Below are 12,516 nucleotides of genomic sequence, written 5' to 3'. Positions count from 1 at the left end.
CACCACTTGAGGATCTCTCCTGCACTGGGATGCTCACCCCCGGGTCAGATACAGTAGCCCCACAGTTACGATTCTACAAGCAGTGTAGCACACAGTGGCTGTGTTAGACTGGACTAGAGGATCTTGTATATATTTTGCCTGAGATGGGATCTTCCACTTTAAAGAATTTAATTCTGACCTGTTCTTTTCTCTGAAGTCACAATGGAAATAGTGATTCTGGAAGATGTGACTTGGCAACTGATGTATGTGTGTTGTGGGTATATATGTAACTACTTCACAAATTAATATTATGTAACAAACAGGATTGCTTAATTTCAGTATGCAAAAACCACTTTCCAGTTTTTTGAGGAACTAAGAAATACAATAATGTGCTTGCATGTGATATCGAGCAAACTGAGCAGCATTATTTTTATTGTATTAGGATGGGTTATGGCATGTTTTTTCTTTTTAACTGAGTTGTGGAATACTTGTGTGTTGTGTTGAAATCATAACACCCACACTAATGAATAGCTTTAAATTTGAGAAATAAGTGAGGAGGCAGAAGGAACACAGAGTCTCTCAAGAGGCAACAAGTTCTGCAGTCAGTTAACAGTGATACGTAGCTTCTTGTTCATACAGCTACATCAAAGCAACAAGCTGCTTAGGTGTTAGTGTTGCAAAAAGTCTTTTAACCATAAAGTGGCAAGTTATGATTTCAACACAACACAAGGTGACAAAACCAAGTGTGATTCGTGACACATTTTACTAAAAACTGAGCTACTACATCTTGAAAAGGAAAACAGATGATAGTTAATTTCTTGCATAAACAAGAATGTGCACGCTAATCAGCTAATAAATCTTACCTACTCATGGCAGCTGGAGAAATCCGTCTGTCCTGGGACTTGTTTTTCTTTGTTTCAGATGTTAACTTTTCCCCCCATGTGCAGGTCCAGCCTCCGTGACTAATCAGTCTCCTGTTCCATGTAAACTCTGTATCCTTTGGTTCAATTTTATTCTGGAACTTTGTCCAGATGCAATTGTTTCTCTATGCACCTGCAAATTTAGGATTTCTGCTATTAGAAATAAAGTGAAAAGGGGGAATCAAATATTTGTTCTTCCTTGCCTGTTAGACAAGCCTGTTAGTAGGATTTTTGGTGAAAGAATGGAGTACTGGAATATTACAACAAAATATTTGAATGTAGTCCCACTATAACTTGACTAAGATAGCATTGTGGGGTTCGTAGTCTCTCATTTCAGATAAGGCTTCTCTGAGAATTAAATGGTGGTATAAAGCTTTTGAAAGCAAAAGTGTGCTATAGCTGCAATACAGAATCAGAATATACTTTAATGTTAAGAGGTCTAGGAATGAAATTCCTTTAATATATTCAGCTGAAACGTCATAAGGAAATGAGGAAATCATCTTGTGACTGGTTCATAAGGGATGATAAACAACAAAGGGGACAATGTTGGAGATCTGAATGAGGCTGCTTGAATTCGGTCCTAATCAGCAACTTCTGGGGGCTTTTTTATTTAAGCCAATGCTAATATGAGTGGTTTTATAAACAGATATGCTAGTATCAAAAGTAGGGCTGGTGTTTTATTTCTTAAGAATTTTCTTTAACGTTTAGATTCCTCCTCCTGGATTGTCTTTCAGCCTGATATTATAATCAGCGCAAGTGAAGGTAAATTGGATGTGATAAGTTTCCCATTAATTTTTAGATTGAAGTACAGCACCTCTATCCTATCCTTCTAATTCCAGTCCCATTAGCGTAATAGTCTAACTTCCATTTACATCAATGTGAATCTCACTAATGGACATCAGGGTTAATGAAGCATAACTGAAGGTGATTACATGTTTGTCACTTAAGTAACGAAACTATTTTGGATATGTCTTAACAAAAGAGGCAGAATGGGAGAAACTAAGGCCTTGTCTACACTACATAGTTTTGTTGGCAAAAGCTGCTTTTTGCTGACAAAACAGGAGGTGTTCACACAACAAAGCTATTTTTGGCAGCAAAACCATAGCACCTCAAGGAGAAGCATAGAGCTTTTTGCTGCATAGTTAAAGTGACAGTCAGTGTAGACTCTGCTGTTTGTTTTGTTGACATAACTGGCTTCCACTAGTATCCCACAATGTCTGCTGTGATGGCTCTGCTCACTGTTTTGATCTCCCTACAGGCATGCGCCCCTCCCCTTTCAAAGCTCTGGGAAGTATCTAACAGCTGAGCATGCTACTCTGGGAACTAACTGTTAAGGAGGAATGTTCTGCCCTGCACTAGGAACACAGCTGCAGGCAGACTGCTGCTGCAGAGAGCGGGGCAGAGGGGAAGGGAACAGGACTGCTGCTTTGACATACCTCAGCAGAGAGAGCTCACAGGGCTGCTCAGGATGCTGCTCCTGAGGATGTTGTGGGAGAACTTGGAGGGAATCACAGAACCATAGGCAGAGTGGGCTGCTTTGGAAGAGACTGCTGTGCTGAGCAGAGCTGGGGGCTGATGTGGGTGGGAGGTGTCCCCCTCCCTCAGGATAGGTCAGTCAGCCTGCTGTCTCCAGCACCCCAGACACACCACTCTCCTTCTCACCCCCCCCCACCCTTTTCAATTGAAAAGTGGCTGACAATCTACTAGTATTCCCATGGAATGGTAGGATTGAGAAACCTACATCATGTGATGCTGTACCTGCCCCATGAAGCATTGCAAGCCCTTCCCAAAGCACCTTGTGACCAGTTGCACAGCGGGATAGCTACCAGAGTGCACTGCTCTCTGTGTCAATGCAAGAGCTGCTAGTGTGAACGCACTCTGTTGACACAAGGAACTAGTGTGGACATGCAACAGCTATTTTAATTGAAGTGCTTTAATTAAAGCGGCATAACTGTTGCTGACAAAACTTTGTAGTGTAGACAAGGCTTAAGTGTAAAATAACTTGTATGGCTATGGAAGACTGTCATGTACGACTTTTCACGTGTTAAGTCAAAACTGAAGTGGTCTTCACTAGTTGTGTGATTAGTTTTTAGTTAATATTTTTAATAAGGCTTGATGGTTGGCTCTCTTAAACCTAGGTTATCTCTGGAATCTCGAGGTGAAACTTGAGCCTGTGGTTAACCTCTTGCCAGATAAAGGAAAGCTAATGGATTTTCTTCTCCAGAGAAAGGAATGCAAAATGGTTATCCTATCTGTGTGTTCTCAGAGTAAGTCTTGCTCTTACTGGTTGTGTCTCTCCATCTCTTTCGTGGAAGCATTGCAGAGGTGTCTTCCTGTACTGTCCTCATTCAAGGCTAGTTCTCCATTGCCTTGAGCTCAGTATCTTCTTTTGTGAACTACCAGGGACTAAATTAGGGAAGCATTTTGTGTACCAGTGACTGAACCACATTCTCAACATAGTTTCTCATCAGTGATGTTGCCTATGCTGCCAACAATATCTAAGCCATGTTGCTTTTGAATCTCTCTCTCAAAATCATTTTCTGATGGCAATTGTGTGCACATGCTTGAAAATGTAAGATGAGTCTGGTTCCTTCTTTGAACCCAATTCTTGATTTCACCAAATGAATCTTCATATCCTGGCAAAAGGCATTTGCATTCCAATTAATCATAGTGCTTATTATAGTCTACACTTAAAATTTATAACTAGCCATGTTGACACACCTGAGCGGTGGATTACCTACATATACAGAAAAACGTCTTGTTGATGTGGGAAGTGTCTATGTTACGGGTGCCTCAGCAGCATTGCTGCAGCGGTACCACCCATAGTGTAGACATACCCTTAGTGTAAAGGGAAATTGGAATTTAGGATGTTCATGGGTCAGTTGACCTACTCTGCTGTGCTTAAGAGCATTTCCTGACTGTAACAGTTACCTTTAAAGAGTCTGTGGTAAAAACATTACTGGAGTATATACTCCACTAGCAAGAGGGACAGACTGTTTTATCAGTATCTTGTTTTTTATGGCTATTGTCTTTCAGTGTTAAGTGAACCAGACAGGGGAACGTTGGCTGTGATTGCCACTGTTTTTGATAAACTCAATCATGAGTATAAAAAGTACTTGGAAGCAGAGCAGAATTATACAATGGTAAGTAATCTGCATCAGTGGCTATTTAGACAACGCATTTCAAAAAATACTAACCCTTATGGTTTTCATCACAGAGATGAAAACTGAAGTCAGTTAGCCATAGCAAGTGCACCTTCCCCTTTGCATGTGTACAGAACTTCAACTTTACAGCATAATAGCTCTTCTACTTTTATATATACTGTTGCAGAACCATGAATTTGAATTTTCTGACTTATGTTCTAAATATTTCAACCACATCAGTTTTTTAGGTTGCACCCAACTTGAGTATTTCTGGTGGAACTATTGAGTAACCAGATACCAATGGGAATAACCTACACCACAATAAAGCACCATTCTACATTGTATTTAATACATATTATGAGCTAGCTTGTACAGAACTAAGCCCTACGAAAACTTGACTTACTGAATAAAGCTGAAGATTTTTCATAGTACAATAAGAGTTGAATCAAGAATGTTTGTCAAAGTTAAACAGCATGTTAGCCTTAGATCAGACCACTGATTTTGCTCTAAAGGTAACGCATACTGATTACTTAGCCCTGTGTACATAAAGCCTACTCAGTACAAAATAGCTTCCTGTTAATAAGACTATTCATCTTCCCTCTGCCTTGTTGTAGGTGGTAGAAACAGGCCAGAGCCGAGGCAATCCCCTTCTGAAACGACCAGTCCGTACTCAAGCAGTTATTGACCAGTCTGACATGTACACACATGTTCTGTCAGTGTTTACTGAAAAGAAGGTTAGTAAAGAAACTTAACTTGTACATGTGAATGAATCAAGTGCAAAGAACTGATAGTGCTAGACAGGAAAATTTTCCTAAGAGGAAGGTTGGGTACATGGGACTACGGAAAGACTGGTGATACTCACTACAATTCTTCTGAAGGACACAAGCTGTCTTTGGTAACAGACTAGTTGAATATCATAATTATGTGGAGTGAGTGTTGGGTTAGATAACAGTAACTTCTGCCAGTACCTGACAGGAGAATCTGGTGCTAATCTAAGCCATTAACTAGTATGCAAGTCGCCACTTTAGAATTTTAACTACCATAATTTTTCCTCTTGCTGCATAGGAAGCACCTCACAAGTTCACTATAGCAGTCTTGATGGAATACATTCGCTCTCTTAACCAGTTCCAGATTGCAGTTCAGGTAAAGTTCTGCAAAAAGCAATAAGGGGCAGTGCCTGCTCATACTTTTAAATCCTGTTTCCTGTAGAATGGGAGGAGAGTGGTATGGGCCTTGAGGAGGTTGTTACAGTAGTAGAGGTGGGAGATGAGCAGTGTCTCTGGGTTCTAGAGATCAGTTCAAAATACAGTCCAGATTTTCAAAAAGCAGCAGAGGAAGAATCGGCAAGCCTTGGCAGCAGCTCGGCCTTAAGGTGAAGGGGTCCAGTCTCTAAATGGCTACCTGAAACTTAATACATCACTGTGCTTCTAAGGCTGCTTTCAGTACAGTTTCAGTGTGCACAGACCAAGGATCTCTATTGGCTACCAAGCTGGCAGCCTCAGTCTAATTATTTGAGCAAGAGAATGAAGTTTCTTCCATTTTTTGAGCCATACTGCTTACATTTAACTGGGAACAGGGAAAAGCTAGTACTCAAACTGGAAGTCTTATGTATGGTTCTAACTAAAATCTTATTCAGTTCCACTTTCTAGAAGATCTTGAAACCCAACAAACAACTAAAGACTTGATATTGAGTCAAACTGCTTTAGAGTTTCTTTCCCTATCTCTTGCATCCTCAGCATTATCTATATGAACTGGTCATTAAAACGCTTGTTCAGCACAACCGGTTTTACATGCTTCATCAGTTCCTGCAGTACCATGTGCTAAGTGACTCAAAGCCACTGGTATGTATGTCACTACGGATTCCATGACACCCGTTTTAGGCTTAATTAAGGGTAATACTTCAACAGTACTCTTTGCTACTGTTTCAGGCCTGCCTGCTGTTGTCTCTTGAGAGCATTTATCCCCCTGCACATCAGTTGTCTCTGGACATGTTAAAGGTAAGAATTACTGTGTAAATAAAATCTGCTTCAAACATGTCACATGAATGGGGGATTGCAGAAGTCCTAGAATAGCAGGGTTGGAAGGGACCTCAGGAGGTCAGCTAGTCCGGCCCCCTGCTCAAAGCAGGACCAATCTCCAATTTTTGCCCCACATCCCTAAATGGCCCCCTCAAGGATTGAACTCTCAACCCTGGGTTTAGCAGGCCAATCTCTCCCCCGCAACTAAAACCCTACGGTATTGTCCCTGATCATCCAGTTAGTATATACGAGAGGTGACTGTAAATAAGGCTGTATTACAGTATTCATATAATCACTTTATGGCTTTAATTTTGTCTTGTTACTTGGCTTTGCAGAGACTTTCTACAGCAAATGATGAAATAGTAGAGGTTCTACTGTCCAAGCACCAGGTGCTGGCTGCCTTGCGATTCATCAGGGGTGTTGGAGGACATGACAGTGTTTCTGCCCGCAAGTTCCTTGATGCAGCGAAGCAGGCAGATGACAACATGCTTTTTTATACCATATTCAGGTTCTTTGAACAAAGAAATCAGAGGCTACGAGGGAACCCTAATTTCACCCCAGGTAAAAGGATGGTATAAAATGGAATTACTGAGTTAGTATCTGCCTTTCTTTAATATAAATGTGTAGTTGAGTTAGCAGTGGCTTCCAGTTCAGCAGGTTGGGGCCTGGTTAGTAAAGATTACCCCCACTGACTCAAGACAGCTAAAATGTTTGTGCTAACATGGGGGTGACCGACCTGTGGCTCTAGAGCCACATGCAGCTCCTTGTATAGGCACCAACTCCAGGGCTGGAGTTACAGGTGCCAACTTTCCAATGTGCTGGGGGGTGCTCAACCTCTAGCGCCCCTCCCCCCACCTCCTGTGCACCATGAAACAGCTGAACTGCAGAGCTGCCAGTGGGTGGGAGGCAGCTGATGTATTACTGTGGATCTTGGCAATGTACATTAGTAAATTCTGGCTCCTTCTCAGGCTTACCACACCTGTGCTAACATCACCTGGTTTGATTGCGAAGAGGGCTAGAGATGGCATGCCCTCAGAGTCAGCGTTGGCTGTGGAAGTTAATTGTTAGCTCTCCAGGGGGAGAGATGTAGGGCCATAGTTCTAACTTGTAGCATCTGTATGTGGTCAACCTTATCCCTACAATGTATAAAATGATTCCAGTTATAGATGAAATGTCTAAGCTGTAGTAACAACCACTCTAACCCTGAATATAATTAGTTTCAAAATATGCTGCACTGTCAAAGGCAAACAACTTTACCTTATATTAAAAATTAAAGACTAGTGCTAGAAGAGTAATGTCTTGGTTAGGATCAAAGCTGTGTGTTCACTAGAGCTCTCACACATGTTAATTCCCGTAAAGCATTTGGGCTTGACTAGGCTCAGTCTTGTCTACTACACAAAGAAGATTTCATTACCTAACTGACATGGACTTGTTTAGCTTGACCACCAACAGGTGCTAGAACTCCAACTTGCCCTGGCTACAGTAAAGTTATGGGGGGGGGGAAGCTTTCCTACTGTACACATTCCTGTAGGCTAGTTGGCTTCTAACACTGGCAAGATTTAGGTTACCATGAGACTGATTCACACCAGCCTTTCATCAGGTGTTTAAAACTCATGACACTTTCCTTAAGGCAAAGAAAGAGGCCTGAATACTCGTAATTTAGCAGATAATTTTGCAACTTGAATGAGTGACAGGAGTCTAATCATAAATGGGTGTCGAAATGAGTTAGTGTTTAACATGCTGTTTTACCTACTCTGGCTACACTGCAGCTGAGTGTGCACCTCCCAACCCAAGTAGAGTACTGAACTAAAAAATAGCAAGGGCCACATCACCCAAGTGCAGATCCAGGGCCTCAGGCATATTTGTGCTCAAGCTGCAGTACAGACATCCCTTAAGACAGCAGCTACTACTTAGAACTTCAGCAAACATTCTCTGTATCCCATACATGTGTTGCTTTCTTTGTCAGTGCACAGAGCCAAGTTACACATCAAGGTATAAACAAACAGCCTTTAAGTTTATTAGAAACATTTAAGTTGTGCCCTTCCCCCAATATCAAGTTTACAAAAGTGAGCATACAGAAGAACCTTTCAAAATAATTAGGTACGTGAACATTCTTAACCAAAAGCTATTTGAAACTTTTAACTGCATAAAAAAAGACTTACACCATCCCTGCTGTCTCATTCCTCTTGTGTGAAGTCACTTGAAGATGAGCTAGAATTATGGATTAGTGACCACCACAATTTTGGACTCACAAGGTAACACGTTCAACCTAAACCCAAAGCAAAGGACTATCTGTTTCCTTTTAACTACTTCAATACTTCCCTTCCCAGTTATTAGAAAATTTGTGCTGCATATGCCTCTAGCCTAGAAGAACTATACCCAGATCTTGCAGTCACACCATTAAAAACAGAAGAAGCTAAGGCTATTCAGCTGACAAGCCTTAAAAGGGAAGTTCACTCTAAAAATAGCAGCTGCTTCTAATGAAAAAAGCTAAAAACATAAGCAAGTAAAGCAAAAACCGCTTCCATGGAGGAAAAACCTAAACACCAGTATTGGTGCAGTTGATTTTGTTCTGAATTTTAGTGTCACCGCACCCATCATAGGGACAATATAATAGGATTTTGTGCTAACTAAGCCTTTTGTCCTGTCTTATAGGAGAACATTGTGAAGAACACGTCACCTTCTTCAAGCAGATTTTTGGAGAACATGCTCTCATGAAGCCTACCACTTTCTGAAAGTGTACTGTTTTCATACAAAATGTATAATTTATTGCATTTAAGTAATGAGATTTTGAACTACAGATTTTATAATAAAGTATATACAGACCATTGTGGCAAATATTACTAAAAATATTACACAACCTCTGGAGTGATGGCTTGTTTTTCCCCTAAAAATAAAGCCAAAAAATTGCATTGAGTTGCATTTAAAAGTAGCGTCAGTGGTTTGGCAGTCCATTCTCATATACACATCACCTTGAGTTTGCTTTGGAGAAAAAGTTTAACCAGTTATATTTCTCAAAGAAAAAGATGCAGCCTCTTAAAATAGAGATCCTGTTAATACATCTCCTTTTAGTAATACTAGTCCATGAGTCACAAGTAATACTTCCGGAGTTTGGAAGCTTTATATCCAAAGCTGCTGTTCTCCTGTAGTTGGATTGGTGCACAAGTTAAACCCAGGGGCAGTGTGATAGTCATAGAACATTGCTGCAGTTCAGTCTTATGCTGAATGGGGCCTAAGCCACAGTTCATGAAGTCCACTGAACACTGTTAAAAGGGCTAGAAGTAGAGGAGTCTCTCTCGTTCTGTACCTTTGTGTCTTTCTTGTGCAGCACGCGTTTTAGCTTTATTTACTGATGGACCTGAGTAAAAGAAAAGGGAGAGTTATATTCTGAAATCCTCCTTCAGTAATACAGGCAGCTATAAGCTAGATGGGCAGTATTGTTAGCTAGAAAGTAGATAATCCATTAGTTCTGCTTTGACTAAGTATTTCCTCTAAAGGAAATACAGCTTTCCTGAAAAGTATTCCCTCTAAGTAGTTAAGATCACCTTACTTAAAATGTTATTGGTTCTTAACACAAACATCTATATGCCAAAATATCAACTTTGAGGATTAGATTATTTTGTATACAGTACATCTGCTAATGACTCACTATCAGGTAATATTTACTTTCATAATACAAGTGATGTAGAAAAGCATAGACTGGAGATTTCTCTTTCTAAATGGGGAAGGAGAATTAAGCATTTTTCATTTAACAGATGTTCTTAGCTCTTGCACAGTGAACATTTCTGTACCCACAGCATAGTGGAAGGAAACTCACTTAAAGATGGAAAGAATACTGTACTGAGGGCTTGAGAAAGGAGACTCAGTAAGACACATTACCGGAACTGGTAGCACTCCAGGAATGCTACCACAAGGTGTGCAACTATATTTATAGACTACTGAAAAGGGATGGAAAGTCTGCTGTAAACAGATCTATTTTAACAGGACCAAATTACTACAAACTAAACTGTAAGTGGGTCACAGCAGGTGATCCAATGTATTTGAAGCAACTATATCCCTAGCTGTTTATTTAGGCATACAGCTGTAGACTTTTTCTTACTGAATGAGAGGGATAAGTTGAAGACTACACCGATTTTAAAATCCATCTTTAGCAGTCCAGTGTATTCTTACCTATATAACTAAGCATAACAGGAAGAAATATTAATCCATGGATAGCTCCAAGCACCACCATAGCTAGATACATCCTGAAGTAGAAGATCTGAAAGATTTGGGATTTGGAGAAGAACAACACTACAATTCCTCCAAATTTTGTCAGAGTGATACCACTGAAAACCTGGTAATAGAAGAGGTTAAAAATAATTAAGTGATTTCATGCAAAATGACATGGTGTCATGTGACTTGCTTATTCACTAGCGAAACTGTGAGAATGAAGAAATACCCCATTCTGAAAGTTTAAATATTGCAATATTCCTTGAAAGTACAATCATCCCTTATACTGCATAGAGCAGTGGTGGGCAAACTACAGCCCACAGACTGCATCTGGACTGTGACCTTTTAATCCAGCTCTCAAGCTCCTATCAGGAAGCAGGAGCTTGCCCCGCTCCTCCAGCTCCTATGCATAGGGACAGCCAGGGGGCTCCACAGTGCCCTGCCCCAAGCTCCGCAGCTCCCATTGGCCAGGAACCGCAGCCAATGGGAGCTGCGAGGGCAGCATGCAGAACCACCTGGCCGCACCTCCACATAGGAGCAAGAGTGGGGACATGGTACTGCTCGAGGTAAGCACTGCCTGGAGTCTGCACCCTTAAGCCCCCCCACATGCCACAACCCCCACCCTGATCCCGCTCCTGCCCTCCAAACAACTCTGTCCCAGCCCAGAGCCCCACCCCCACCCTGAACTCATTTCTGGCCCAACCCCAGAGCCCACACCCCTACCCCCAATTTCGTGAGTATTGATAGCCTGCCATACCCAGATGTGGCCCTCGGGACAAAAAGTTTGCCCACGCCTGCAATAGAGGAAGGATAATAGGAATATAGCTAAAATAAGTATAATTCAAAAGAGCATGTAATCAAAAAAGGAAAGGAGATCAAGAAAGTTAGTCTACTGGGAGTCCCACTTGATAAAGAATCCCCCTGTAACACTACTACATCTCTCACCCCCTTAGTAATTTCATTTTATATTTAGATGTTACAGAAACAAAAAACTAGAAGAGGGAATTTTGACTTGGCTAAAAGGTTTTCTGACAACCATTTCCCCTTCCAATGTGACATGGTGTGATCACCACAGGAAGGTTCCATTTAATCATGACACAGCCAGCTGATTTTAATCTCATATTGAGCATCATCATGTGCTTGAATTATATTTAAGCCTCTACAGGCCCCTGCTCCAATTCAGGGAGCATCTTCCTTAGAAAAAAGGAAGTCAAGGTAAGGCAGAGGGGAATCCTAACAGCTGGAAAAACTGAAAATGGCCTTGCCTTCACTGAGATTTTAGCTTGTGTTATTCTGGGGGGATTACTTCACTGCAGGTTCTTAACTCAGGTTCTTTCTCAGATGCTGTCCCCAACCCAGCTCCCATCCACACACAGACATCTGACCCAACTTCATTGAAGTTTCTAACACAGGCTAGCTGTCTCACTCAAGCCCAAGTGAAGCTTGCAATCAGGCTGGTAAGCTGCCCATTTGTCGTGAGGACACAGGAAAAACCATTCTACCGCTGGGGGGAAGGCACTGGAAAACAATTCCCTTTGCATTCCCAGAAGGACAGAAGATTTCTCACATGATCCATTGGGAAAGTCACAGCAGTTCAGCTTACCGCAGCACTAAGAACCATGCTCCCAGAAGTCCTAGTGACACATATGGGGGAATGCAACACCAGCAAGGACACTAACATGAGTGTGGCTGATCACCCAACTAACTACAGAGACCCCAAAAAAGTATATTTATACCATGTGTTAGCTAACATAACTAGCCTGTGCAACCTTCACTCAGGCTTTAGTCTATACTCCAACTAATTTTGGTTGAAAGCACCGCCAGAGGTTAACTACATTGAAGAGAAGTCAAAGCTGAAACTGTTTGGAGTTCTATAATGCCTGCCGAACACCTGAGCCAATAAAATGACACAAGCATTTTTAAAATTTCAGGCTATGACCTAACACTGAATAGTCACACTTAAAAATGAATTTTAGAAAGTTTTAGTCAATTTTAAGCATCACAATTTACAATCAAATCAAACTAATCAGAAGTTATAAACCTTATTTTCAGGCCTATAACAGAAATCTAGACTCATGTAGGGAATTGTGACTGACACCATTATAACAGAAGGTTAACCATTGCAGAATGACACCCAGTATATGACAGGCAAAGTGGATCCTACAACATAAGCATTTAGTAAGTAACAAGGTATTACTTGATTAAAGTTGCAGTGATGATGGGAAAGCACTGAACTTGAGTTTAAGT

At 41.2% G+C, this 12,516-nt stretch overlaps 2 protein-coding genes across 10 annotated transcripts in view; one reads left to right on the top strand and one right to left on the bottom strand.

Annotated features, from left to right (window-relative positions):
* Positions 1–8,888, top strand: part of RMC1 (regulator of MON1-CCZ1) — a 28,848-nt gene extending 19,960 nt beyond the window's left edge. For 4 of the 7 annotated variants that reach the window (XM_073331388.2, XM_073331387.1, XM_073331391.2 and 1 more), the window contains 10 exons: positions 927–971; positions 1,608–1,661; positions 3,038–3,166; positions 3,936–4,042; positions 4,657–4,776; positions 5,108–5,185; positions 5,779–5,883; positions 5,971–6,039; positions 6,396–6,621; positions 8,716–8,888. In XM_073331388.2, coding sequence (XP_073187489.1) covers positions 927–971; positions 1,608–1,661; positions 3,038–3,166; positions 3,936–4,042; positions 4,657–4,776; positions 5,108–5,185; positions 5,779–5,883; positions 5,971–6,039; positions 6,396–6,621; positions 8,716–8,795 — 1,013 coding nt within the window. In that variant the 3' untranslated portion in view covers positions 8,796–8,888. The remainder of the gene's footprint in view (positions 1–926; positions 972–1,607; positions 1,662–3,037; positions 3,167–3,935; positions 4,043–4,656; positions 4,777–5,107; positions 5,186–5,778; positions 5,884–5,970; positions 6,040–6,395; positions 6,622–8,715) is intronic. The other 3 variants (XM_073331390.2, XM_073331389.2, XM_073331393.2) reach the window with 3 other exon arrangements.
* The window catches only part of NPC1 (NPC intracellular cholesterol transporter 1), a 52,028-nt gene continuing 47,567 nt past the window's right edge, over positions 8,056–12,516 (bottom strand). For all 3 annotated transcript variants that reach the window (XM_073331384.1, XM_073331386.1, XM_073331385.1), the window contains 2 exons: positions 10,231–10,393; positions 8,056–9,418 (listed from right to left, as the gene is read on the bottom strand). In XM_073331384.1, coding sequence (XP_073187485.1) covers positions 9,336–9,418; positions 10,231–10,393 — 246 coding nt within the window. In that variant the 3' untranslated portion in view covers positions 8,056–9,335. The remainder of the gene's footprint in view (positions 9,419–10,230; positions 10,394–12,516) is intronic.

Source organism: Lepidochelys kempii, chromosome 2 (assembly GCF_965140285.1).
Source record: "Lepidochelys kempii isolate rLepKem1 chromosome 2, rLepKem1.hap1, whole genome shotgun sequence".
NCBI classification, from domain to species: domain Eukaryota; kingdom Metazoa; phylum Chordata; order Testudines; family Cheloniidae; genus Lepidochelys; species Lepidochelys kempii.
This window is presented reverse-complemented; position numbering and strand designations above follow the sequence as displayed.